The sequence below is a fragment of the Falco rusticolus genome, chromosome 6, assembly GCF_015220075.1.
Source record: "Falco rusticolus isolate bFalRus1 chromosome 6, bFalRus1.pri, whole genome shotgun sequence".
NCBI classification, from domain to species: domain Eukaryota; kingdom Metazoa; phylum Chordata; class Aves; order Falconiformes; family Falconidae; genus Falco; species Falco rusticolus.
The window spans coordinates 17,224,902-17,248,043 of NC_051192.1; the positions used below are offsets into that span (position 1 = coordinate 17,224,902).

A 23,142-nucleotide genomic window follows, 5' to 3' on the forward strand; every position below is an offset into this window, starting at 1 on the left:
CTAATAAGCTTTTGGGAGCTGACAGTCCTTATTTGTGCTGGCTGCCAACATAAAACCAAGCAGAGTGAGGTGCGAAAACAGGTAGCCTCATATATACCTGGGACCCTAGCACTGAAAGGCTTTATTTGTGCCTACTGGAAAACATGACCGATATGTTTGTACGGCACTGAGTGCCTTTTTGATGCCCTATGAGTAGGGTCAGAATAAGGCTGTAATATTTTTGGTATGAAATTTGGAGGCTGTTAGCATCCATCTAGCAGTATTGGGGTGGATGAAATAGTTTCTTTATCCTTGGTATCCTGCATTTCTTGGGAACTGATCAGAGAAAGCTTTCTTTTCCCCCATGTTCTGGAGATTGTCTGTTAGAGACAATTGCTTAATTTTCATGATTCTTTCCTAGCCTAGAGGCTGATGTTAAAGTCACTTAATTGTACCTCCCTGCTACTGTAAATCCCTGGCATGTGTCCTTTACCCTCCTGTTCTCTTCTGATGTTGCTTGAGAGAGGGAAGGGATGAAGGAGTGGGAGATTCCTGGCCTCAGCCTCAGTAGTCTTCTGACCAGTGCTCTTTTCTGAATCTTTAGCTACCTCCACTCCTGTGATCCCCCAATCATCCATGGTAACCTGACCTGCGACACCATCTTCATTCAGCACAACGGATTGATCAAAATTGGGTCAGGTAAGGCTTGTTGGAGGTGACACTTGCCTATGAGACAAACTGTGCAAACAAAGGCACCTAATCCTTTCAAGGTTATCTGTCATGTTAGGCATGTATGTACGTACACATGTTCCTCCACCTCCACATCAGTTTTGCCAGAGATTGGTAGTTGAATTCACTTTTGGTTGGACCACCTTCAGGTGCAGGAGAGACTGCTACTGGATACTATTTCCCTTGTTAGCCCCTTCATCAGTTTTTGATCTCAAGGGACTGACCCGAGAAATGGTGCTGAAACTCTCAAGTTCTGTATGCACATTATCCTTAAATTTATCTCCCCTGCAGTCTTTTTCATGGTAATACACACATGGTTCTCTTCCAAGTGTTGTGAAGCTTTGAGAGCTGTGTCCAGTGAGGCAGTGAGTGTTTCTTGTAGCAACCAACATTTATCATCAAGCTTATAGTCTCTGGCTGCAGGGAGCTGCTTGTCTTGGCATCCCCATCCAGCATCATTCACTTTGGCCTGGACTATAGGATGCTGGTTTGCCTTGAGTTTGTTTGGCAAAGACGTGCCCTGTTCAGGCAGCTATGCTGTGCTGAAATCTTTTATCTCATAAGTAAGAAATGATTTTTCTGGCAGTGCAGTACATCCTTGCATGCTCTGTTCTTTTGCACCTTTGCTGTTCCTATGTCTCTCAAAATCTGTCTGCAGTTGGGATGTTTTATATTGTACCTTGACATAACCTTTCAAGGGACAGATTTGCTATGTGTTTTCCAACTTGTGCAGGTGTTCTCAAACCTGAGGAGTGTGTACTGTAGGCTTTTGTCTGTGTGAATTCTTGGTTTGATGTTGGCAGTGTACAGGAAGGAGTGCTGTGCTTCATCTGTCATCTAAAAGTAGCCTCTCCACAACCTGAAGACCTCTAGCTTTCCTCTCCATCAAAGAATTCTTGTGTTGCCTCTTTTGTTCCAGAATTGGGGTCTCTATTCCCTGTAACAAACCTCTGATATGTGCTTGTACCCAGGGAGACTGCATGACAGAAGGAACACTCGGTTCTCTGCCTTTAAACTTGGTGACTTACTCTTCACACAGACTGATGACATCATGGGGTTCACTTTATTATCTTTCGTTGACTTTGTCCAGGTGGAAGAATTTTCCAAGAGTTGTGTACATCTGATACCTGTATGCTGGCAAACGCAACTGGCTCCCTGGCATTGAATTCAGGCCACTTACAGGAGGTCTATAATAGACTCGAGTACATAAGAGATCCTTCTCTTTCTAGTTTAGTTTAAAAGTATTGAGATGCAGTCTCTCTTATTGGTAGCCAGCACTTTGTCTGTAGAAACAAACCACTCGAAGTTGATATCTAGAGCCATGGCTTTCTCCAAGAGGGAGGCTCTGCTGATGAGCAAACGTGACATTCTCAAGAGCATTCAGACTCCCAGTACTGCTATTCAGAGGCTGTCATGAATAAAGGTGGCTCTTCCAGTGTGTGTCACAAACAGTTGCCTCAAGTAGAGTTACACCTTTGCACCAATTCTGTAGAGCTTTGCTGCTGTTAGGCATGGTGGGAGGGACAGAGGCAATTAGAATGGTGTGCTCTTTCGGAGTGCTGGGTGCATATGTGCTGTAACAACTGTATCCTCAGTGAGAAAAGGACATGTGCTGGGAGCGTGGCTGTGCAGGAGCAGTGCTGAATTGCAGTTGTTCCTGAAAAAAACTTTCTTCTGCTTTGCAGTTGTAGCCTGCCTTGCTCACCTTGTGTTCAGAAGTGAAGTGATTTATTTAGGAAACTAAACTGGTGCTTTCTTAAAAAAGGGAAGTGAGCACAAGTGGACTTGTGATTAGAAGAGGAATCCTCCAGATGTGAAAGCTATGGCTCCAGTGCAAGCTGGAATTAAAGCTGCTGGTGTTGCAGAATGTACTCTTGTTGCTCTAGTGTCCACCCAACTAGGAAACTCAAAACTACATCATCAGAATTGCTGGCTGTATTTGAGCTTGAGGTTCTCTAGTAGTGCTGCCTGTGCCAGTAGCCAGACAGGCTATTTTCACATTCAGGCCCCAGAGCAATAGTCACTTTGGCCTAACATTGTCAGTGACCCCCATGTTTATTGCTTCATGTAGTTACTTCTTACAGCTGGCTGGTATCTGAAAACTTTCCTGTGTTTACTTAAAATGAGCAGGGCAGTAATTCTCATGGATTTAAGGGGAACAATGATTCGGTGCACTATGATCTGCTCTTTGATACCATATCTGTCCCCAGCACCATTCTGGGCTATGCTCCCAAAAGCTCCTCTTCGCTCTACTTTAAGCAAAAGGGAATACTTGCTGAATGTGTGGAAGAGATTTGGGGACAGAAAGTTGCTACTGTGTTCCGCAGAACATCCTCCTGTCTGCTCAGTGAGGAAGTACTGAAAGAGTAGTGCCTGTGACTTGTGTTGCATCGGAAACGGCTGATACGTACTTGTTCCTGTAACACCTGTTTAGGTGTAGAAGCAACCCTTCTGCCCATCACTCCTTGCTGCTACTTCAGATTGCAGAAGCACATGCACTGACAGGACTAACTGCTGTTTTTCTTGTTCTGCATGTAATTCTGGATCAGTCTTTTTTCTTTTTTCTTTTTTTTTTTGTAGAGCCACCTGTGCACTTCAGGGACAAGAGAGATTAATTTAGTAGTAGGATGTTGCTGTTGCTATTGCACTGAGTTTTGGGAAGAGGGATGAAATCTTTTTTTGCTGGGTGTCATCTGTCAAAGAAAAAGGGAGTGGGAAAGAGGGAGGATTTCTCATACTGCTTAAATGCCAAAGCCATCCATAATCCATTAATTTACTTTTTTTTTTTTTCCCCAGTGCCATAAAATGCAGGGTTAATAGATTTCAGGAGGAAAAGTGTCACATGAATGGAGAGCTTTGGAGAACTTGTTATGAGGATAGGAAAGACACCTACAGTTCTTAAACTTGCCACTGGTGTTCCCAGAGACTTAGATGTTCCAGCTGCTTTCTGGAGTTGTGGTCAGATGAAAACATTCCTTGTGAGAGGTCCAAGCTGTTTTCTGTGTAATTTTCCCCAGGATCCCCATGTAACACCTCATTGCATATGTGCGTACCTGTATTGTCTAACAAGTAGACCTGCGAAGGGAGCATGTTGCAAGATGTTTACTGTGTCAGGTTGAAGGTACTCTGAGTGTGAAGGAGAGCTGTGTGTTTAGACAGGGTGTTTGCTGCTGCTGCTTGCTGGCGTTCAGCAATGTTGAGAGATGTTTCTTGTAATTCTCATTGGAAGTATAAGAGCCAGTCACAGGTGGAAAGAGTTGATGGGTTTGAATTGAAAATCCTTTTGGGCAGCTCTTGGAGTGCCCCAACAGAACTGAGGCCTCATACTGGAGTGTCTTGTAGAGTGTCTTCTGGCGCCCCTGAGACAGGGCAACATGCTAGCATGTGCCGAGTGAGACTTCCAGTAGAGGATAGGGGCAAGCTTAGTGTTGGGGTAGTGTATCTTTGAGTAGTGCCTCCAGGCACTTGGCTGATGCATATGCTTTCCTGTCTCTGACATATCTGACCTCTAGGATTCTTTATATGCTTAACTGCAGTCTGTCCAGAGTCTCTTTTCAGTTCCAGGCCAAGGTGCTGGGAGACTGAGTCTTACTTGGTATTAACTCTGCTATTAAATTATGTGGCTAGGTATGTAAGTATGGGTTCTGCTGCCAAGATCTGTGCCCAGGAGAATCTGCTGGGATGTAGGGGAAGGTAGTAGTTTGCTGAATGGAGTGCTAAGGGACTGTAGAGCACTCGCAGAAAGAGCAGAATTTCCAGCTTCTTAACCTCAGAGTTGGCTATAATTGTCTACTTGGTCAGAGGTGTGTGTCTCGTCCCCCTTGCCCCCTCTGGTTCTCAGTTAGAAATACTAATGTTCCTTATGTATATTTTAAAAAGGTGGCTGGAGGCAGGCCAGATTCTCAGTCTTGTCCATGTTTTGCCATGATTCTGACCTAGCTGTCTCTTATCGATGTTAACTGCTTGCTGTTTCATCAACTCATTGACTTCTATCTCGTTTTACTTCCCGCTTACGGGCTGCTCTGTTACCAACAGTCTTTCATAGGATATTTGCTAATGGTGAGCAAACTTCTCCGCTCCTGTGATGTGACTACCACTATATATGTAACGTACATGATTTTATTTTTGTGTGTGTATATATATATTTATATATATGATGTGTGTGTATATCTATTTGTAACACACACAAACATACACACTCTCTTAATTTATTTATACAGTGTTCCCTTGCTATAAGGCTGGTGTGTAAAACTGTTTGGCTTAGGTGCGTCCCACTTTGAGACCTTGTGTTCTGTGCTGGAATGTGAACTGTTCCTTGTGCTGTCAGCCAAAGCCTTACAGAGAGGGAGCACTGCCCTTTGTGAAGTCTCCTGGTTGTTAGCTCTCTTCCTCTCCTTGTTCTTAGTGTGCTAGTCCATGGACCCTAGTGCATGTTGGCTCCTGCATGTCAAGCCAAGCGGATGCGTTGTTCTGAGCTCTTCCCAGCTGAACTTTCCATATACATTAGACTCTTTCCTGCTACTGCTCTGCTAGATTTGGCTGGGCACCAGACCTGGACTAGCCTTTGCTTTGTGCTTGGCTATCCAATTGCTTGCTTGTAGTTTTAACTCCTTAGATGTTTTAAGATAAATGTTTCAGTGAATGTGCCTGGTTCCTGATGGCCAGAGGGACATCCCACCCAAATGAGTCCCTGATTGTGAAGTAAAGGTTTACTGTTTATGTTTCCCCAGTCAAAGCTCTGTATTTGGGGACACTTGTGCATATGAGGAGGGAGTTGGGGTGGCGGGGGCTAGAAAAGGATTTGGGTGCTGCAGTTTGTAAGCCCATTAAATAGAACGCCACATTTACATTTAAAGTAATTACTTTATTTTTTGCCATCAGGGTTGTTCTCCGTGGTTAGAGTGTGTTTCTACTGAGTTGAGAACCTGCCATCAGCTGGAAGTGGTGGAAAGGGAAGGGCCTGTCCACATGGGTTCTGTGCCTTCCCAGTGTTTGCAGGAGCAGGATGTGGCACGCTGCTCTGCGTTGCCAGCAGAGCAGAGGCTCTCTTAAAAAGTTAAATCTGGGACCTTACACAGCTGATGGGGAAGTTGGTGCAGTCAGGACATGTAGCATTAGGAGGACAGATTTCCTTGGTGACAACTTGTTGATCAGAGTGCTGCAAGTTGGGCTGTGGCAGTCGCATGCAGCAGGCTGATTTTATGGGGTGGAAGAGGCAAGGTGCAGCAGCAGCAGCCAGACTGGTCCAGGAACAAACCCAGAGAGCGGGAACGTGACTGAGCCTGGGTGTCAGCATGGCTTCAATCACACCGATGGCAACAAGGCTTAAGATTAGCAAGCCATTCCTCAGAAATCAAGTCACTGCTGCAAGCAGAACAAAATGCCGTCATTCTAGCAAGGCAAGAAGGGCCTCAGCCAGTGGTCTCCAGGCTTAAGAAGATGTTGTGGTTTCTAGCTTGTGCTGAAACAGCATCAGATGGCCTAGAAATACTGAGCTTTCTTGGCTGGTTTCTTGAGAACTTGTTTTAACATTACTGTTGTATTACTAGTTACTGTTCATATGAGAGCTGGAAATGGTTTAATCCTTAGATCTTGAACAGTGATTTGGGTTTGAAAACACTAAATATAGGGTATAAGGCTTCTGTTTTGCTTGAGCATTGAGCTAATAAGGTTGTGAGTGACATGCTTTCATAACTAACTGATCTTATTTTAGTCATTACTTCACTCTTGGATTTTGTTACCTGGTATTTAAAGACTTGTCATGGTGGTTTTCATATCCTTAACAGACACCTGAGACACTGAGTAGGTGATGTAGAAATAAAATAGGCGTTACTAGGGTATCTTGGATTTGTGGGGTTTTTTGTTTGTGTGTTTTAACTAAGGTTTGGTTTGGAGAAAAAATAATGGATAGCTGAAATCAGTGGTCAGAAAAATCTAATGTAAAAATGGAAAACTTCTTCACCCATGTTGGCATTCCTTTTGGAAGATTTAACAGGAATTTATGTAGTTTAGCTTCTAGTTGCACAGTTTTATGTGTAGAGCATGTCCTCTACCAAGCCAAGCATTTTCAGTTGTTTAGAAACTTGGCAAAACTAAGGCAGGCTTTCACAAGCAGAGGAAAAGGTTTGTGTCTGACTACCAGTGCTGCTGGGAATGAGATCCAGCAGATGAGTAGTTTTGAGTGCAACTCTTTTTGCCCAGAATGGTTCAGAAAGTCCAAAGCGGTATGCAGGTTAGGTTTTTTCTTTTTTTTTCTTTTTTTGAAGGCTTCGTCTCACCTTGGTCTGTATTGTCTTTGAGACTCCCAGCAGTGTAAAAGCCTCTCATAAAGTGAAGATTCTTCACACCTGGATTGTTCTTGAGAAACTGTTCAACAAACTGGATGGAATAGCACAAGGTTAATTTCTAATTGTAATAAAATTGACAGGCATCTCACAATCTAGCTGCTGTTAAGATTGCTAGATTAGCAAAAATGGTTACCAGAGACCTGCCTTGATTTTGTATATAAGCACACTCCTCAAGGCAGGAAGAGCAGTCATAGGTAAGTGACCATCAGTGGGCTTCTAATTGCTGTAGTTAGTTTTTGAAATTGCAACTAACACCTGACTGAATGTGTGTGTGTGTTATGATTTAATGTGTGCATTCGAGGGTAGGGTGGTGTTTTGGTTTTTTTTAAGTCAGATTTAGTGATAAGAATTGGTGCCTTTGGTGGCCTCATTGCAAAGTCACCAAGTGGAATGCATACTTAACAGGTTTATCTGCTGCTATGCCTTGATAGTAATAAACTCTCATTTTTATTTTGCAGAAGGTTTAAAAGCTGGCTCTTGCTTCATGTGCTTGCTTTCCTTGCTTAGTATACCTTTTTTGTGCTGCTGTGAGTCATATAATTCATGAAAACACCAGAAAACAACTATCTTCTAGACTGGTTGTAATTTTCAATTAAAGGGGATCTGTTAGAAAGTTTGAATTTCCCATTTTAGTGCTGCGAGTTATGAGAACTTGCATTTTCTGTGGTCAAACTTACTCTTTTTTTCTGTTGCATTGAAGGAGCCTGCTGCTTTAGCTTAGTTGGATTGTGGGTTTTTTTCTCTGTCTTTGTGTGCATTTCCAGGATATATCAGGGGACATGTCTTATAGTTATCCAGGTCTTCATTTACCCATTTTAGTGTTAGTATGGCAGTTGCATATGTCCTGTCCTTTTGGGGTCCTTTGACTGACGGCATGTGGAACATTGACATTTTTGAAGACTCCTACATGCCAGTTCTTGAAAGATCACTTGAATACAAACTTAGCAGGTATTTACATCCCTGTGTGCCAGTACATGCTCAGGGCTAACCTCCTGGAAACGAGTTCTGCAGATCAGGATCTTGGGGTCCTGGAGGACAGCAAGCTGACCATGAGCCAGCAACGGACCCTGCTGACAAAGGTGGCCAGCAGCATCTTAGGCTATTTGGGAAGAGCATTGCTGGCAGACTGAGGGACGTGATCCTTCTTTTCAGCACCGGTGATACTATGTCTGGAGTGCTGTGTCTAGATCTGAGCTCCACAGTACAAGAAAGATACAGACCTACTGGAGCAAGTCCTGCACAGGGCCTTGAAGATAGTTAAGGGACTGGAGTGTCTGTCCATGCGAGGGGAGGCAGAAAAAGTTGATACTGTTTGGCCTGGAGAGGAGTAGGTTCGGGGGGGGGGGATCATTTTAGTATGTATAAATATACATACCTGATGAGAGACAGTGGAGGGAGCCAGTCTCTTCTCTCTAGTGCCCACTGACAGGACAAGAGGCAGTGGGCACAATTTGAAATACCTGAAGTTTCATCTAAAACAAGAATACTTTTTTTTTTTTTTTTTACTGAGAGGGTAATCAAACACTGAAACAGGTTGCCCAGAGAGATTCTGGAGTCTTTCTCCCTGGAGATACTCAAAACTGAATTGCACATGGTCCTGGGTGACCTGTTCTAGCTAACCCTGCTTGAGCAGGGGGGTTGACCTGTATTTTCAAGAGGTCCCTTCAAGCCTAGACAATTCTGTGATTTAGGCCTTAAGGCATGTGGGCCAAGTAGTGTGTTCACTCTGGCTTCTGCTTTCATGGGGTGAGCTTTTCGGTTTATTAAGTCTTCCAAGGTCCTTGCACAGCTTCATTTTGGCATGTTGTGAAACAATGGTAATCTGTGATGTGAAGTCTGAAATTTGGGGAAGTTAAACTTGAAATACACAAACTTGTGGACCCCAATTGCATTTTGTTTGAATATGTGTTTATACTGGTTCAATCCAAATTTCTGTTAAGAACTGCTCAAAACATGAAATAATTTTCATAGTCATGTTTGTGGACTATATTTTTCAGTGCACATCTGTCTTTTGGGAGTAAATGACTCCCCCAGAGTAGCTTGCTCCCAAGCATTTCAGTGAATGTCTTTTCTTGTTTTTCTGTTTGAATGTAACTTGCACTGTGATGTGAGGCTACTGCAGTTAGTTAGTGATCTGCTGCTTCAGTTTTGAAAACTGAGGAAGAATGGCAATCCTGCTGCCCCTTCATATTTTTTATGTAAATACTGTATTGCAGTCAGATGATGCAACCCAAGCAGGGGTTTGCCCAGTCCATGGAACCTTCATTCCTCTGGTCTAGAGCTTAGAACTTGGTTTTGTACGCAGATTTCAAATCTCCTACATGCTTTGTTTGGAATGAAGTTGCTTGTATCATGAACTCATCCAGATAAAATGCTAATAAGCTACTGAGTCCTTGCTTAAGAGCCTGCAGCCGGGATTGACAAGTACTTATCTTACAGGTCCTCTTTGTCTGTTCTTGTGTCTACAGTCTTGCGTTTACTGCTCTGTCTACTCACACTTCCTGCTTCCATGTAGTGGACATGGTCAAACATGTCAGTTTAAAACAATGCTTTTTTACTTAAGCATAAAAATATCATCCACCACTTCACAAGAAATGTGATACTGTGTTATCTTCCTTCCATTTATTTCTATGCCCTTGCCACAGAGAAGGCTAATGATATCCTGGGCTGCATTAGGCAAAATATTTCCGTCAGGACTGAGAGAGGGGATCCTTCCCCTCTGCCCAGCCCTGGAGAGGCCACCCCAGGAGCGCTGGCTCAGTGCTGGGCTCCCCAATCCGAGAGGGGCACGGCCAGGCTGGAGAGGGTCCAGCGAGGGGCCACCAAGATGCTGTGGGACTGGAGCCCCTCTGCTCTGGGGCAAGGCTGCGGGAGCTGGGACTGCTCAGCCTGGCGCAGGGCAGGCTCAGGGGGTTGGATCCGTGTCCATAAACACCTGCGGGAGGGTGCCGAGGGGACGCAGGCAGCTCTGCCAGCGGTGCCCAGTGTCAGGACCGGAGGCAACGGACCCTAAATGGGTGCCAGGAGGGTCTCTCTAAACATCAGGAAATCACACATTTTTGGTGTGAGGGTGACACAGGCCCAGGTTGCCTAGGGAGATGATGGAGCATACATCCTTGGAGCTACTCAGAAGCAGTGTGGAGCAGCCAGCCTTGGATGTCCCTGCTTGAACAGGGGGTTTGGACAGAGTGGCCTCCTGAGGTCCCTTCCAACCTGAGCCACCCTGTGATTTTACGATTCTATATTAATTTCTGTGGAGAAGGATACCTCTCTCAAAGTCCATGAATTTTTTATATATTGGCTCTCTGTTGCAAGTACCACTGGTTCTGCTTCATCAGTATTTTCTCTGAAGTAAAATCTGGGTAGTGTTTTAAGCCAAGATTAGGTATACTACTCAGAAGTGATGTCAATGGATATGGCAAGAGTGAACATAGATGTAAGCAGCTGGGGGGCTGTTACCTGGCACTGGGAGCTGTATGTAGTGAGCTTGTCATATACTGAACCTCTTTGCCCCTTCATCGCATTAGATATTCAACTGTTAAAAATAATAAAACCCTTTTGCTCCTGGTGACTCAGTGTTGCAAATAACTTTGCAAACACTGTGTACAATCCCTGATACAGATCTGCAGGATGCTTGTATTCTCTGATCAACTTAAACCTGCCACTGCTTTTCCTGATTGACTCTATTTGACGGCTGCATGTTTCTTTTTGTTTCCAGTAACCTCCTAGTTCCTTATTTTCTAGGCTTTGTCCTCCCTCATAAAAATGCATTTACCCTATTTGTGTGCAAAGTGAAATGTCTTGGTTTTGTGTAGTCTTACACTCTTTTAAAACAGTGAAAATGTCTTGAGCATATGAGTGTAAGCAATTAATAATGTGGCCTTATACCTATCGTGGCCTTATACCTATCCTGGCCCTGTGGCCATCCCTTTATGGTTGCAAACAGATGGTCTTTCATTCCATTGATTATATCTGAGTCCCTGTAGTGCTGGTTCAGTGCAGCATAGGTAAGGTGGTTAATTGTACCCTGTTGCTAGCTTGCGTAGCAAGCCTGGGACTAATCTTAAAGGTTAGCTGCTGATCCTTCCTGTTGTTATCTTGCTTTCTTCTGCTTTTTAAGCCTGCTGAAATCGGGAGTACAGTGTACTTGAACAGTTTACTAGAAGGCTGGAGTAATACACTCTTGCTTTGCAGAAAGCTTAGGCACTTGCAAGAGGATGAGTGGCTCAATGGCCACTTTGGGAGGAAAGGAAGGATGTTTGGGCAGAGTGTCCTTCCTACTTGCAAGGAGGAAGTGTTGAATGCAGAACAAAGGTGTGTATGAATCAGACGGAGGATAAGAAGAAACGTCTTCTGCAACATGTAGTGTTTAAAAGGGCAGGTGGCTGTGTGATTGGGCATCTCTGCTAAAACCTGCCAGTGGTGGGAGTTGGGAAGTAATACCATCAAATGTGTTCTTGGCTGACACTACCACTGACCAATACATGCTCAGCGTTGTCAGTTTACACTGGCGAGCTCCTGCTCTAGCATGTCCTTGAGGGTTTGAAAAGTTTAGCAAGCTTTGCGTGTTCCTGTAGTAATGCTGATTATTTCTCTTTGTTTTTATTGTCAGATTGAGTTCGGCTACCAGAATGATCAGTCATGTCGTGCTATGTCTCGTAGTCTGCCCCTTGCTGTTGTCTTCTCTGTGGCTGAGAAAGGCATGTTTGTTGTTAATGTTGGTGATCTGGCTTTCCTTTTTGACCTTCATTGTTTTTGTTGCTTAAGATAACTGTCCTTAGCCTTTATGCATCTGAGCATTCACAGAATTAAGAGCCATCACTAGATGTATGTGTATGGTGGGTAGCAGCTATGTGTGAATCGGTCAGAAGAGCTTGTGTCAGAGGTACCTTAAAGTGTGTGTTCTTATCTTGTGCAGTTAAGAGTTTGCTTTAAAATGTGTGCTCAGGTGAAGCTCCTCTGAAGTTTCTTTCTGTGCTACGTGGCTTGCACACCAAAGTGACAGACCTACAATAGTGATTAGACCAGACCAAACCCGGTTTCTTGTCGCATCTTCTAAAATATTGTCATGAGGTATAGCAGTGGTTTTTGTCTGCCCTGTTTAATGTGCTTACGAGGAGTTTTTCAGTTGCCTTCAGTAGCAGGTTGTTGCTGTCACAGTGATGAATGGAACAGACGTGTGTCTGGTGAGGCTGTCTCTGCTTAGCTCTAAGGCATATAGTGAAGAATCTGGTAGTCTTATGCCATTGCCCTACTGCTGCATTGCTTCAGCTTTGCAGTAACAGAGCAAGGTTATGCATGTGACTTCCAGCCAAGCTGCACATGAGCTGTGATATCAACTGCTAGAACAGGAAAAAGGCTTGTTAAGTGTGGCTAATAAATCCAGCTGCAGAGCCAGCTTCTGCAACAGTGACAGAAAAACATGTTGAGGAATTTCAGTGTGATTCTGCTAGTTTGGAGGCACAAGGACCAGTATATTAGAAAGGCCATGTTCCTGGATGACCTACAACAGCAAATTCAAAACTGCCTTTGTGTGTGTCTGCGTTGGAAGTTCCCACTGACAGTGCAAGCTCAGCTTTTTCCAGGAATGTGGGTGCCACTGCACAGTGTCCGTAGGACCTGGATGCAGAGAAACATATTGTCAGTGAAGTGCAGACAGCCATTACAGATGGAGACTGGACTAGGATGCCATTGTACTTGCCTTTCTGGTGTGGGAGTGCCTGTGTTATGTCACAGGCTAAGGTTTCTTTGGATAATGCCTTTTTGTGATTGAACACTGCCTCATCCCTGTTCTTAAACAGGGTCCAGGAGCAAAAGACAGAATGGCTAGATAGTGAATTGGCCCTTGCCATCCAACACGAGGTAGTCACAGTATTTAAAGACACATTGGAAAATTAAGCTAATCAAAACATCATTTGGAAGTTGACTTGGCTGATTCTGCTCCGTATTTGGTGGATTTGTATTGTCCTGGGTAGTACCGTGCCAGAGTTCCTGCCTGAGGACACTGATCCAGCACTTGATGGCATGAGCTGAATTTCTGCAATGCTGTCACTGTTGACACAGTGCCTCTCTCGGGGCAGGCTGTGATGCCTCTGCCCTTCTCCAGGGGTCTGGCCCAGGCCGGACAGCAGTGCTACCCTGGCCGCAGCATCTTGGTGGTGGTTGCCAGACCTCTGTAGCTGAAGAGGGGTTCCCGTTTACTCTTACCATCTCTTGTACTGATAAGAAAGGCAGAACAAATAGAAGACTTATTTAGTAAGTTTTATTTTACATCCCCAGATTGTCTCACTAGCTCATGGTAGTCAGATTGTCATATATGCAATAGATGTTAGGTTTAGCAAGGTTCACAAAAAAAAATAATCTGATAGTTCATGTACACTATATGCTGCACAAAGACATTCAGTATTCTATTAAAAAAAATATGAAATTTAGACTTTAGAACAGAAGGGTTTCTGACATCTTAAATACCCTGTTCTGCAAAAACTGGGACAGAGTATTAGTTCATAATAGTTCTTGTAGACAGAAAACAAGCACATCTGGGATCAGCCAGATCCTGTGATTGCGTTACAGCCTAGGCCTCGGGGGAATGCCAAACCCTTAATGGTATGGGACACTGAGGGAAAACTTGTTCTTGATCACAAACTTCACAGTATTCAGGTGGCTGTGCATCTGCAGCAATATTGCATTTCTGGATGTGAACAGTCTCCGGCCCTTCATAGGGCTGTAGCTGTCCTTATCGGGTGGTATATTGTAGGTTTAGGAGGAAGTATTTTTAGGTCCTACAAGTCTCCAGAAGAAGTTCTGAAAGTCATGAATGTGTCTGGGCTTTTTGTTTCTGGGGTTTTTTTTTTGTTTGTTAAGAAGGCAAACCCTCATTTGACAGTATTGAATTGTTTGTTTTTACAGTGGTGAATTGTTCTTTTGAGTAGAAAAGAATAAATTACTTAAAGTGGGGAGGGGCCAGTACTGTTAAACCTGATCTTGGTTCCTTGGCCAAAACATCTACAGAGAGGAAACAGGAAAGAGCAGTAATGATGAGGAAATCCAGCTGCTGGAGAAGACCTGACACAGACCCTCCTCTCTTAGTAGCCACCTCTAGACCAGACATACACAGTGGGCTGCTGCCCAGAGACAAAAGCAAGTTAACGGGATGTCTTCATTGTGGATATTTGGGAACCTCTTCAGAAGGCTCAGTATGAGAACCTGTTTTGCTGGACAAACTTTGTGTGATTTACCCTGTGTGCAGAGTCAGGCACTGGCTGGAGGCATGGGATGGGTAGAAGATCAGAAAGAGCTGCCCCACTGGAGGGGTTTGGAGTCCCTCGGACACTTAACAGCCTCAACATTAATGAGATCATAGAAATATGGGGAATGTGTGAAATTGAGGTAGGTCAGGATATCCTCCAGAAGCACAGGAAGGTGTTAGGGGACTGGACAAATTTCAGTTGTAAGTAACTTAGTAGTGCAAAATACAAAGCTGCACAGGAGTCCAGAGCTCATCATCTGGGAGCTGAGGAGGACCTGGTGTCTGCTAGCTGCTCAAGGGAGGAATTTGATGCACTTGCCTAGTGTGTGATGTTATGATCCATTGGGGCAGGGTCCCTAGCAGAGAGAACTGGTGTGACTGCGTGTAGCCCTGGCCAGAGGTGATCTAAAACTGTTGGTATTACGGGAAAATGCAGAGCAGGCCTTAAGAGGAAGAAAAGAATTTAGCTTACTTTGCTTTGTGCTGTTTAGCTGAAAGGACCTGGTGGTGTCTGTAAACAGGTAAGCAGTAGGAATGAAGTTATCTTACTGGACTCCCAAGGTAAGAGCTAGCAGAGTAACAAAAAGCAGTAAACTACTCATGGATGGTTGGTTGGGAGAGTAGATGCTGGAGCCAGCTCAGTTTCCAATGCTTGAATATGGTGATATGACTTGGGATGCGCCACACAGTGAGGCTGAGCTGAGTTACCAAGGAAGATCCTTCCTGTCTCACTAGAGCCCAGAGAATGTCTCTTCTCTGAGGCTGAGAACTAGTTCAGTCTCATTCAACTGGGAATCTTCTTTAGTGTGTCCTGCCCTAATCCAGGAATAGCTGGAAAAATACAAGCCGTTTGGCATGTTCCATGTAAGTCCACATTGTAGCAGTACAGGACCAATTGTGGTTGTCCAGGAGGCTGCCAAAGTGGGAGATGGGCCTGAGACTGTGGGAATGGGCATGTTCAAGGGTGGAAGTAGAGCTTCAGGTGGGACGGTGATGCTCTCTCCCTGCCTGCTTCTGTGTTTCTCCCTGGTGGAGCCAGCTGTTCCATTTTGGAGAGTGGCTTGCAGTCTTTTCAGAGGTGGCTGTCCCAAAGGCTCGTCTTTTATGGGACATCCATACTTGTGTTCTGCTTGTTGTTCTTGTGGCTGGGAGTTATTCCCTCCCTGTAGCTCTTGAGTGTGTTGTGGTTGTTGCTATGGAGGTGCTGGCTGCTGGGAGGCCTCTGGGTAGTCTCTCCCCATTCAGCAGCTTTGCTTGACCAGTCTTGAGGCAGTTGGACACCAGTGCCTTGCTGGTATGGGGAAGAGTTGCTTTGTAGGTCTATCCCTCTCCTAGAGCCCTGAGGTGGTGACTTAATTGCAGTGGTCTTGGCATCTCTGGCTGTTCCTAGGGCTTCTGTTACAGTTGACTTGCTTTGTGACAAATGCTATGGATCTAATTTAAGTTGGGTGCTTTCAGGACTCTCATTTCAACAGGGAGTCCTTCCCAGCTTGTCTTCCCATTTGACAGAAGTTGTAGTCTCCAGGTTTGCTCTTGGAGAGTAGTGCTAAGCTGCCTTAGTCAATCTGCAGCCAAGGAAACAATGGAGAAATACATCAGGGCAGGTGACCCAAGATGAGGGACTGATGAAGGGCCAACTTCACTCCGCTGTGCTGCCCCTTTGGGTACCACAGGGCCCTGGAGTTGCATGTGTTCCCTGGGATCTGGTTGGGGATGGGCTACGGCTTCCTGTATCCTGAGTATTCATGACTTTCTTCTAGTGGCACCGGACACAATTAACAACCATGTGAAGACCTGTCGGGAGGAGCAGAAGAACCTACACTTCTTTGCCCCGGAATATGGAGGTATGGTGTGGCTACAGCTGCAAGGCTGGTTTTGTTGGCCTTATTAATGCTTACAAGCTGTTCTGCATCTTGTTTTCAGCTATAGACTCATGACAAATGTCACATTAGTGGTTTTGAGTTGCTTGCCTGCTTAAATGCTTCAGCTCCTCTGTCTTTTGATAGTAGAGGCAGGAGAGAAGGCTGCAGGATTATCACAGCCTAATAGAGAGGTGGTCCTGCTGGTACTACTAAATGCAGGGATGGACTGATAACAGAGCATTATTTCTGTGTTACAGAAGTTGCCAATGTCACCACTGCTGTGGACATTTACTCCTTTGGGATGTGTGCACTGGAGGTGAGTGTGGAACACTGGCTATGGGACAGAGAGGACAAATTTGAGGGAAGATGCTGTGGTTATGGGTGGGTTAGCTTGGTAACAAGTGCATTTTTTTCTCTGAACCAAATGCACTTTGCCTTGGAGTGATCCCTAGTAAGGTGTTTGGGGAATCCTTGTTAAGAAGTAAATAGCTCAGTAATGTATAGTTCTTTCTGAAATTCCTAATGTGTAATTTATTACTCTGCGGGTCTTGGCCAGTTCTGAAGTCTGACCCACTGGCTGGTGGGAACAGTCACTACTGCAAACTGTACTTAATGTACATAGAGAACAAAACTCCCTTTCTAGGGGGAGTACGTGTTCTTTCTTTGGTATCTGGAGGAGAGGACAGATGTAGTTCATAACTTTCCTGGGTGCTATGGTTTAACCCTAGCCAGCAACTTAAGTACCATGCAGCTGATCACTTGCTCCCCACCCCCACTGGCTTGGGAAAGAGAATCGGAAAAAGGTAAAACCTGTGGGTTGAGATAAGAACAGTTTAAGAGTTGAAATGAAGCAAAAATACTAACAACAAGAATAACTGTGAGAAAAGAAAAGGGAAGAGAGAGGAATAAAATAAAAGGGAAAAACAAACAAAAACCCCAAGAGATGCCCAGTACCATTGCTCATCACCTGCTGACTGATGCCCTGCCAGTCCTCGAGCAGTGACTGGCCCACCCTGGCCAAGTTCCCCCAGTTTATATACTGAGCATGACGCTCTATAGTATGAAATATCCCTTTGGCTAGCTGGGGTCAGCTGTCCTGGCTCTGCTCCCTCCCAGCTTCTTGTGCACCTCCTCACTGGCAGAGCATGGGAAACTGAAAAGTCCTTGATTTAGAGTAAGCACTGCTTAGCCACAACTAAAACATCGGTATGTGATCAGCATTATTCTCATACTAAATCCAAAACACAGCACTGTACCAGCTATTGAGAAGAAAATTAACTCTCTCCCAGCTGAAACCAGGACACTGGGCCAGCCTGTCTCCACCTGATAGAGGGGCTGGTTGCAGTTGGGTGTGAGTCTAACGTACCTGACCTTAGCAGCTTAGTGGTTCCTCTGTCCTTGCAATCACTAAGCCCAAGTCTAGGAAATAGGAGTGGTTGGTAGGAGTATTTTCTGGGAAAAATTGTCAGAAAGAGCCAACACAAGGAATTCTCATCCTATGCTATACATTCTCTTCCGGCTTCACTTACAGAGTTGTGGAAATGCAACTTTCGGGAAGCAAAGCTTGAGCTGACTCTTAAGGTGTTCTCGACAATCCTTTACCAGCCTTTCCTAGCTGGGAATTTGTGTATGTGCAGGCTGGAGCCAGTTTTGGATAGCATTGTGTGCTTGCTTTTCTTCCTGTAATACAGAGCTATTCATACAGCCAGGAGGGACACTGTCAGATTCTGGCAGTGGCCCAGTTACTACTTCATTAGAGGATGGGAATTATCAAGCAGGAGTACAGGCCAGTGGACCATGAGATTCAGAATGGAGATACTTACTGTCTGAGGGGATGCTGGCATAGTTTTTGGGTCTTCTGGCAATCTGTTAGGGTGTTAGAAATGAGCTATTACAATGAGGTGGTCATTTTCTCTCTGCCTCCACAAACTGTGACCTTAAGTAGCACTAAACAACTTGGCTGTTGTGATCTCACACTTGGCAGTTGCCTCCTTGAGCTCTGTTCAGTGTAGTCAGTAATTCTCAGCGAAGTCTGATGCGCTGCTTTGTGTTTGTAGATGGCAGTGCTGGAAATACAGGGTAATGGAGAGTCGTCTTACGTGCCCCAGGAGGCCATTAACAGTGCCATCCAGCTGCTGGAGGACCCCTTGCAGAGGGTGAGTGAGGAGGGATCAGCACTCCAGCAGGCGATTGGCCTTGCACATGGTCTCATGCGATTTTTGTCTTTCAGGAGTTCATTCAAAAGTGTTTAGAACAGGACCCTGGCAAGCGTCCTACTGCCCGGGAGCTCCTTTTTCATCAGGCATTGTTTGAGGTGCCGTCACTAAAGCTGCTGGCTGCTCACTGTATCGTTGGACATCAGCGTGAGTATGGAGTCAGTGCGCCACACCTCGCATTCTGCAAAGCTTCGCTAAGTTGTCAGTACAGCTGGCATCCTGGAAACCAAGACCTTCATGCCGCTCTTAACAGGCAGGGACCAGGGCCTTGTGAAACAGAGCTGCGGTTGCTGCAGAGCCTGGAGGACTGTGGTGCCCTGCATGCTCTGAGTGGCACGGGAGTTTAACAGCCTGAAGCCTCTGGGGTTTTATTGCTTTTCTTAGGTTGGAAAGGAATTGCAGTTGTTCTAACTTTTTTTTTTTAATAGATATGATTCCTGAAAATGCTTTAGAAGAAATGACCAAAAACCTTGACATGAGTGCAGTGTTGGCAGAGATTAATCATGTGGACAGGGAAGGAGTCAAGATGATGTGAGTATCCTGTGGGATACTTGGAGGGGGGTGCTCAGGTGCATGTGGAACAGATGCCAGGGCACTGGGGCAAGCACTGACAGATCTGCTTGGGACACTTCTCTACAAGTTAGTGTTGGTATTTTGCCACTAACTGGGAAACAAAACGGAGCTGATGGCACTATCAGTGAAGAAGCAGTCACTCTCTGGGCACAGAAAATTCTGTGGAGGGTAACTCCTGGGTGGAAGAAGGCCTTGCACCCGTGTTCTGTGAATGGATTCCATGCAGCTGAGATGTAAATTGTTCCCCACATGGAGGGGTGGGAAGTTAACACACTGTAGTTGGAACAGCCCTTAGCAAAACCTGGCTGAACAGTTTGGGGAAGTGACTCGGACCAATCACAGGCTTGTCAAATGGAGTCTGACATGTTGGAGAAATGGTTCCTCAGCGTTTTCTTAGCAGAGCAGCTTGTTCTGCAATATGCAAAGGGAAAGGCTGTTTAGGGCAGCTATCAGTAACACACAGCAGCCACTTAAACTGTAGAGCTGGCTTCCTCTAAGTAAGTGACAGTAATCTGTATGGAGCAAGTAGAGTGCCAAAAAGTGATGTGAAATTTTGGGTAATGAAACCTCAGCTAGTTGAGGGATTAGCTGAAAAGTCTTAAGATGTGGATACTGTGTTTCCAGAGAAGACCAGGGTGCTTTCAGGGTAGCTCAGCATTCTGGGATGCTCAGGCTACTGAACAAAAGTAATCAAGATGACAAGGAAAAAAAAAAGCACTGTTCATTTGAGAAGCTCTTTGAGCCTTCCAGTACCTAAAGAGGTCAACAAGAAAGCTGGAGAGGGACTTTGTACAAAGGCCTGTAGTGACAGGGCATAGGGAAATGGCTTTACATGAGAGAGGGGAGATGGAGATGAGAGATGAGGCAGAAATTCTTCCCTGTGAGGGCGGCGAGGCGCTGGCCCAGGCTGCCCAGAGCAGCTGTGGGTGCCCCATCCCTGGCAGGGCTCAAGGCCAGGCTGGACGGGGCTGGGGGCAGCCTGCGCTGGGGGGAGGGGGCCCTGCCCGTGGCGGGGGGGTGGGAACTGGATGGTCTTTAAGGTCCCTTCCCACCCAAACCATTCTGTGGTTCTATGATACAGACCTTTCTAAAACCTGACAATCTGATCTTCCTAGCACTAGTAAATAATAGTATTGAATTCTGTTTGGAATGTTTTTTTTTTTGTTAATTAAAGGTTCAAAATGGAGGATAAAGAGTGAAGAGCCAAAGCTGTGAGAGAAGTTCTTTACATATATTGGACTTAGCCAATCCCCAGCAGTCTAAATATCTGGCATATGCCAGCCTAGGACTTGCTTTTTGATAGTGCAGTATCTCAGGGGTGCTGGAAAAAGAAGAAGAAAGCATAGTCATGACTTGAAATGTCAGAGAGCATAATTTCTAGATGATTTATCAGAGTGCCATGCAAACTGAGCTGCTAGAGAAAATCATAAATTTTTGCTGAAAACTACTGCTGCACCTGGAGGATGGAAAAGTAGCAGATATGTTGTGTGTTGGAAAGAGCTGGAGAGTGGTCTGGGGAACTGAGGTGGGTGTGCATCCTACACTAGATCTGATGGAACAGCAAAGCAGTGGGAATCATGGCAGGATTCAAGCAGCTTGCAGCCTCTGGCTAATCTCTGAAATTCTTCAAAGCAGTCTTAAGACAGTGGAAGGGGCAAGACTGGCTGTTCAAAGTTTTTGTTGAAACCAGTTGAAGGGAAGATGTGCTCAAGTGGAGGCTAAACAGCTGAATTGACTAAGGTGATGAGGAAAGTGTTTTTCTGGGGAATGGGTAAAGCAGGAGAACCTGCATTGTCTTGTTAGCCAAAACCAGAAAGAAATGAGGTACTTGCTGTGGACTATTCTGGTGCTGGTAACTCTGTGCCATGCAAAAGACAGTAATAGCTTGCTTTAGAGAAAAAAGAACTGCTGCTCTGTCTGAGAAGGCTGTGAAGTAACACCACAGGAAAAGACCTTTTCCAGTTTCTTGATAACGCACTGCTGTGCAGCTGTAGGCGAGAGCTAACATGGTATCAGGGTGCCACATAGCGGGGGGAAGGTTACGGTGGTTGGGTGAAACGTCTAAAGATGTTACCTGTGCAGTGTATGCATACGAAGTGGCAACCTTTGTGAATAGTCCTGGGGCAGGTCAGAGCTGACTTCACCAAGGGGCTGGAAATCATTGTCACCGCACAGAGGAACTGTATGTTCTTGAGGGTGAGAAAGAGGAAGAACAGTGGAGATACAGCAAGTTATGGCGGGGGTGGGGGTGGGTGGGTTGACAGTGCTTACTGTCCTCCATCAGCCACCAGCAAGGAAGATGTTGATGTTCAATGGAATTAGAAGATGGAGAATTAAAAATGAATTGGTAGGAGAACTTCCTCTGGGACACTACATTTAAGAAGCCACCTAAATGAGCAATCTGGGAAAGAAATTACAGAGAGAATGAAAGTATCCCAAGCTCCAGTAAGAAATATTTGGGTGGGGCATTAAATCCTGAGGTGTAGTTTCAAGCTTCTGGTTTGGAGTGATGTAGCTGGTCATACTGTGCCGTCAGCTGCTGCAGAGATTCTTGTCTTTGCAGTGCTGAGTGCCCTTGCTCTTCTGGAGATGGGACACAGGTTCATGGGTCTGGTATAACAGATCTCTTTGTAAAGCCTTGCTAGGAACATGGTGTTATTGGGCTGGTGTCCAAATAATCGCTTGCATTGGACAACCCTCTACAGGGAGGTGATACCTGTTCTGCCACAATTAAAACGTTGCCTCATCATTAGCTTCTATGAATAGTTGCTTCCAGTACAGGAAGGTTGGAGTCTCTTTTGCCTTTCGCTGGCTGCCTCTGTCTGTACTTATCTGGCCCACTGGCACAGCCATAGTCTAGGACATAAGGATTTGAAATTGCATCCAAAGAGACTTGAGTGGATGGTTCTGTTAGATGACTTCTCACCATGGTAATTTTTTTCCTTCTTTTATTTTCCAGCTTCTCACAGTCTCCCGCATTGGAGCTGGACAAGTTCCTGGAGGATGTAAGGTAAAAGATTCTTTTTTTTTTTTTTTTAAAGGGCAACTTTAACTGTGTGTGAGACTGAAAAAATTTTGGAGAGACATAACCTCAGACTCTGCTCTTCTCTTGTAGGAATGGTATCTACCCACTCACAGCTTTTGGGATGCCGCGACCCCAGCAGCCGCAGCAGGTAGTGGTGAAATCTCCTATTGCTCCACCATCAGTGAAAACCCCAACTCCAGAGCCTGCTGAGGTGGAGACCCGCAAGGTGAGAGATGGGAGCTCCATTCCTCCCCTCCCCAGGCAGCTGTGCTGTGGAGCAGCAGTAAGTCAGGGGGTGTCTCTGCTTTTCTTTCAGGTGGTACTGATGCAGTGCAACATTGAGTCGGTAGAGGAGGGAGTGAAGCACCATGTATGTTCCCATCGGGCGGCTAAGCATGCTTTATGGGGGTGTGCCAGGGCAGCTGTGCAGAGCTCACGGCTCCAGCATGCTGATGTGCTGCTGGTGTGACCCTCTTCTGTCACAGCTGCCCTCTTCAGGGCCCGAAGCCAGGTCAAGGCCTGTGCCCTGTGGCTGACTTTGGCACGTAGCAAATATTTTCAGCCCACCCCCAGGTTCAGGCTTCCTCTGTACAATGGTGCTGCTGGCTGTGGTTTGGAATGGAACTGGATGCGGTTGTCCAGAGCCCCACAGGAGTCTAGCAAGGAGGGGGGTGGTTCCTATCCTGAGGGGGATTTCTGGGGATATTTCTGGTGGGCTGTGGTGGCCACAGCCTGTGGCAGCTTGCAAGATTGCAGTCCCTCATGAGAACTTCTTTACCCTGCAGTTAACACTGCTGCTGAAACTGGAAGACAAGTTGAATCGACACTTGAGCTGTGACCTGCAGCCTAGTAAGTACCTTTCTTCCCTTGCACTGAGGCCAGCAGTGCACTCAGACCTGGGGTTTACACCCTTCCCTGTGTTGCAGATGACAACATCCAGGAGCTGGCAGCTGAACTAGTCCAGCTTGGATTCATCAGTGAGGTAAGCAGGCCTGGGGCTCAGGTAGGGATATAGGTCTGCATTCCTTTCTCAGACTTAACTGGTTTATGCCAGATTGGTCCTTCTCTAGCTGGGGAGGTAGGAGAAATACGATGTGTCCCTGCCCATGTGCCCTGGCAGGCTTCAGCCAAGCTCTGAGTTTTGGGTGGACTGGACTTACCCCTC

At 45.5% G+C, this 23,142-nt stretch overlaps 1 protein-coding gene across 3 annotated transcripts in view; it reads left to right on the forward strand.

The window, feature by feature from the left end:
• NRBP1 (nuclear receptor binding protein 1) overlaps window positions 1–23,142 on the forward strand; it is a 43,303-nt gene that overhangs the window by 19,716 nt on the left and 445 nt on the right. For 2 of the 3 annotated variants that reach the window (XM_037392344.1, XM_037392343.1), the window contains 12 exons: window positions 584–678; window positions 4,744–4,767; window positions 16,062–16,145; window positions 16,421–16,479; window positions 18,221–18,319; window positions 18,394–18,526; window positions 18,808–18,910; window positions 21,912–21,962; window positions 22,068–22,203; window positions 22,294–22,347; window positions 22,763–22,826; window positions 22,904–22,959. In XM_037392344.1, coding sequence (XP_037248241.1) covers window positions 584–678; window positions 4,744–4,767; window positions 16,062–16,145; window positions 16,421–16,479; window positions 18,221–18,319; window positions 18,394–18,526; window positions 18,808–18,910; window positions 21,912–21,962; window positions 22,068–22,203; window positions 22,294–22,347; window positions 22,763–22,826; window positions 22,904–22,959 — 958 coding nt within the window. The remainder of the gene's footprint in view (window positions 1–583; window positions 679–4,743; window positions 4,768–16,061; window positions 16,146–16,420; window positions 16,480–18,220; window positions 18,320–18,393; window positions 18,527–18,807; window positions 18,911–21,911; window positions 21,963–22,067; window positions 22,204–22,293; window positions 22,348–22,762; window positions 22,827–22,903; window positions 22,960–23,142) is intronic. The other variant, XM_037392345.1, reaches the window with a different exon arrangement.